At 43.3% G+C, this 3,580-nt stretch overlaps 1 protein-coding gene across 1 annotated transcript; it reads left to right on the top strand.

The window, feature by feature from the left end:
• The first annotated feature begins 802 nt into the window (after positions 1-802).
• On the top strand, positions 803-2,504 carry LOC119366828 (tyrosine N-monooxygenase-like). Its single transcript, XM_037632533.1, has 2 exons — positions 803-1,756; positions 1,884-2,504. Exons 1-2 carry the CDS (start codon positions 803-805, stop codon positions 2,502-2,504), a joined length of 1,575 nt encoding a protein of 524 aa, XP_037488430.1.
• The last annotated feature ends 1,076 nt before the right edge of the window (positions 2,505-3,580 follow it).

Genomic DNA, 3,580 nt, shown 5'->3' with positions numbered 1-3,580 from the left:
GGGATCGGGATGGGCTAGCGTGGGCCTCCCTATATCCGCCCTAGATTTGGGTTGGATATGCGGGGTGCCGGTCAGTTCGGTTGTTTAGGGCCGGCATGAGGGGCCCGACTGGGTATTTCTTTTCCTGACTGGTCAGCGACTGGGCCATCCGTCCGGACATTTAAGGAAGGTATGAGGTGCCCGGCTGTAGACGCTCTTACTTCTGATGTTGAAACTTTGTAATAATAGTTGGTTGTGTGCATCAATTGATACAGAGGCTGGAAAATTGTAAAATCTTCATATTCCCGTGACACTATGAAATGAGAAGGATTTCCATAAAACTTCCAAGGTTCCTTCTCACCAGAGTCTGGCAATGTCCGAATGAAGGAGAGGCTCCATGTGAGCTAGCTCAACAAAGGCCTTCTTTGACCATGAAAATTGGAAGAGCTCATTGAGAGATGATCAAGTGAAGAACGTCTCTAACTGAGTGGCCAACATACACTTAATTTGCTCTCTATCAATTTGTCTAACCAAAAGAAGGTGAAATCTCCTGAATGCATTGAACATGCATGACGCATGAACCTTTTTTTTTCGCGAATACATGACGCATGATCCTTGTTGACATGTATGGTATATGTGGCCACGTGGGATAAGGAAAGGAGTCTCTAACTGTCCTATAAATACGCGCAGAACAAACCAGCAAAGATGCACCAAGCAAGGCTGTTTTCAAGCACAAGTCTTGAAACATCTGTCTATTACCGATCTGTTCCACAAATTGCCTTCTATCCTACTCCATATAACATCCTGACCAGCTCATCCAAAGATGACTCTTGGTACTCTGGTTATCATGGCCACCATGCTGGTGTATTTTCTCTTGAAAAATAAAAGAGTGCTATTGTCCCAGAAGCAATGGGGGCAACGAGGCAGGCTGCCCCCGGGGCCTGCGGCGCTGCCCATCATCGGTAACATGCATCAGGTGATTCTGAGCAAGCCGGCGGTATTCCGATGGATCCATGGCCTACTCAAGGAGATGAACACAGACATCATGTGCCTCCGTCTAGGAGCTACTCATGTCATTGTTGTGACATGTCCACAGATAGCCTCTGAGGTACTAAGAAAAAATGATGAAGTTTTTGCCTCCCGTCCCACCACCTTCGCCTCGGGCATATTCAGCTTCGGGTACAAGGGCTCCATCTTCTCACCACATGGAGACCAGTGGAAGAAGATGAGGCGCATCCTCACTGTTGAGATCCTCGCCTCGTCCATGGAGCGAAAGCTCCACCACCTACGGAAAGAGGAGTACGACTACCTTGTGAGGTACATTAATAAAACTCATTGCAGCGACATGGCATGTCAAAGCAACATTGTAAACGTCCGTCATGTAACCCAACACTTCGTTGGTAACATGATCAGAAGGCTTGTGTTCGGTAAAAGATACTTCACTGACCTACCAGCTTCATCCACTAGTGGGCCTGGACATGATGAGGTGGCACATGTTGCCGCTCTCTTCACAGCCCTCAACCATCTCTACAGCTTTTGTGTGTCCGACTACTTCCCTGCCCTCATAGGCCTCGACCTGGATGGCCATGAAAAGGTCTCCAAGGATGCCATGCAAACAATCAACCGGTTGCATGATCCTATTATAGAGGAGCGGATGCATGAAAGGTCATTCACTCCTGAGAAAGGGCCCCGAGACTTTTTGGACGTTCTGGCTCATCTTAAAGATGTAGAGGGAAAACCAATGCTTTCCCTAGAAGACATTAGAGCACAAACAGCGGTTAGTATGTCATCTTAACCTCAATAAAAAGTTCATTCATTGTTCTTCGATCCATTTTATTCGTGTATTGACCTTTTCTGTTGCATTATACTGATTACTTTATTTATTCTCAAATCTATGGATGTAGGAAATGATGTTTGCCGCAGTCGATAACCCATCTAATGCGGTTGAGTGGGAACTCGCTGAGATGATGAACATGCCAGAGATCATGCAAAAAGCAACCGAGGAACTCGATGCTGTCGTCGGTAAAGATAGACTGGTGCAAGAGTCTGACATTCCTCAGCTAAACTATCTCAAATCGTGCATCCGGGAGGCCTTCCGTTTACACCCATACCATGCTCTTAACGTACCCCATGTCGCCATGGCGGACACAACTATTGCTGGCTACACCATTCCCAAGGATAGCCACATACTTTTAAGCCGGCTTGGACTTGGCCGCAATCCCAAGATCTGGACTGAACCACTGGAGTTTCAGCCTGAGAGGCATTTGAACACTGCGAATGTACTTCTCACTGATCCAGGCCTACGTTTCATTTTATTTAGCAGTGGGAGGAGGGGTTGTCCTGGGATTTCACTTGGTACCTCTATGACAATGATGTTGTTCGCAAGGATGTTGCAGGGATTCACTTGGACAAAGCTTCCCGGCGTTAAGAGTATCAATCTGCAAGAAGGCAATGCGGGCCTTGCACTAGCTGAACCCCTTGTTCTGCAAGCTACACCACGGTTGGCTGCACATCTCTATATATGATCCAATTAATAGATTTAATACGTGTTTTCTTATTTATGTATCAATAAAATGTATCTGGAACTAGTGTATGTTACATGTTTCTGGCGCTACGTCCGGTTCTCTTGTAATTTTATGACACTGCATGTGTGTAGAAACAAAGAAGCAATCAATGGTTGCATCAATGATGTAATGTGTGTACTTATCATTATGTAATACAAAACCTCTGTAGTTTCCATTATGGGGTACCATGCAAATAATCCTTGGAATGGCACAAAACTTTTATGTTTATGTTGTATACATGTTGTACAATTGTGTGCCCAGCTTTGATCCGGTCTTACCATTATGTCATTCATGCATTAATCCGTTCTGTATTACCAACTTGTTGTTCTATGAACTAAGTTTTTTATTCTATTAACTAGGGTTTCTTTTTTTGTGAGAAATCTTTTCTTCTGAGATATAAAAGCTGTATCATGATGCATTTTAGTAGAAAGAAACTTAACACAATGATTAAGGAGCCGGGCAGGTTCGCCATCACCGAAAAGGCGAAAAAAATGGAAAACGCTCATCCTAATCAGGCTCAAGGCCCGGTTCATTTCCCTTTAAAACAACCAAAATTCTGAAGAACTAGACTGCGGCAGATTCTACTTAATAATCAAGTGAAACAGGTTGTCCAAAGAGATGGCTTGGTGCTTGAAAATGATGTGAGAATTCTTATTTTGGAAGTAATTTACTAGTTTTCATATGTTTAATGAATAGTATTTTGCAGGACAGTGTATTGTCCGGCTAGTGGTTATTATTGATAATACTTCCAGTAAGTTCTTGTTGTTTGGTTTGTACTGTCTGCTTTTCATTTATTGCTGCAGGTTCTTCATTTCAATTATTTCACTTCATTTCATCAGTGCAACAACAAAGAGAGAAAGAAAATTTTATTGCTGAATTAGACAGGCAAAGTTGCTATAGTAATTACACTTTTCGGCATAAACTACAAATTAGTCTAAAGAACAGAATCGTCGTTATCCACAGGCGTTTATGGAATAGACTATCTTCTTGTGGCATAGATCATATCATACATCGTACAAGTTGCATCCATGTAATGA

This window comes from Triticum dicoccoides, chromosome 2B, assembly GCF_002162155.2.
Source record: "Triticum dicoccoides isolate Atlit2015 ecotype Zavitan chromosome 2B, WEW_v2.0, whole genome shotgun sequence".
In the NCBI taxonomy this organism is placed as follows: domain Eukaryota; kingdom Viridiplantae; phylum Streptophyta; class Magnoliopsida; order Poales; family Poaceae; genus Triticum; species Triticum dicoccoides.
This window is presented reverse-complemented; position numbering and strand designations above follow the sequence as displayed.

Coding starts and splice junctions, on each gene's coding strand:
- LOC119366828 (XM_037632533.1), top strand. CDS start 803: ATGACTCTTGGTACTCTGGTTATCATGGCCACCATGCTGGTGTATTTT. Junction 1,757..1,883: donor ACATTAGAGCACAAACAGCG/GTTAGTATGTCA, acceptor CTATGGATGTAG/GAAATGATGTTTGCCGCAGT.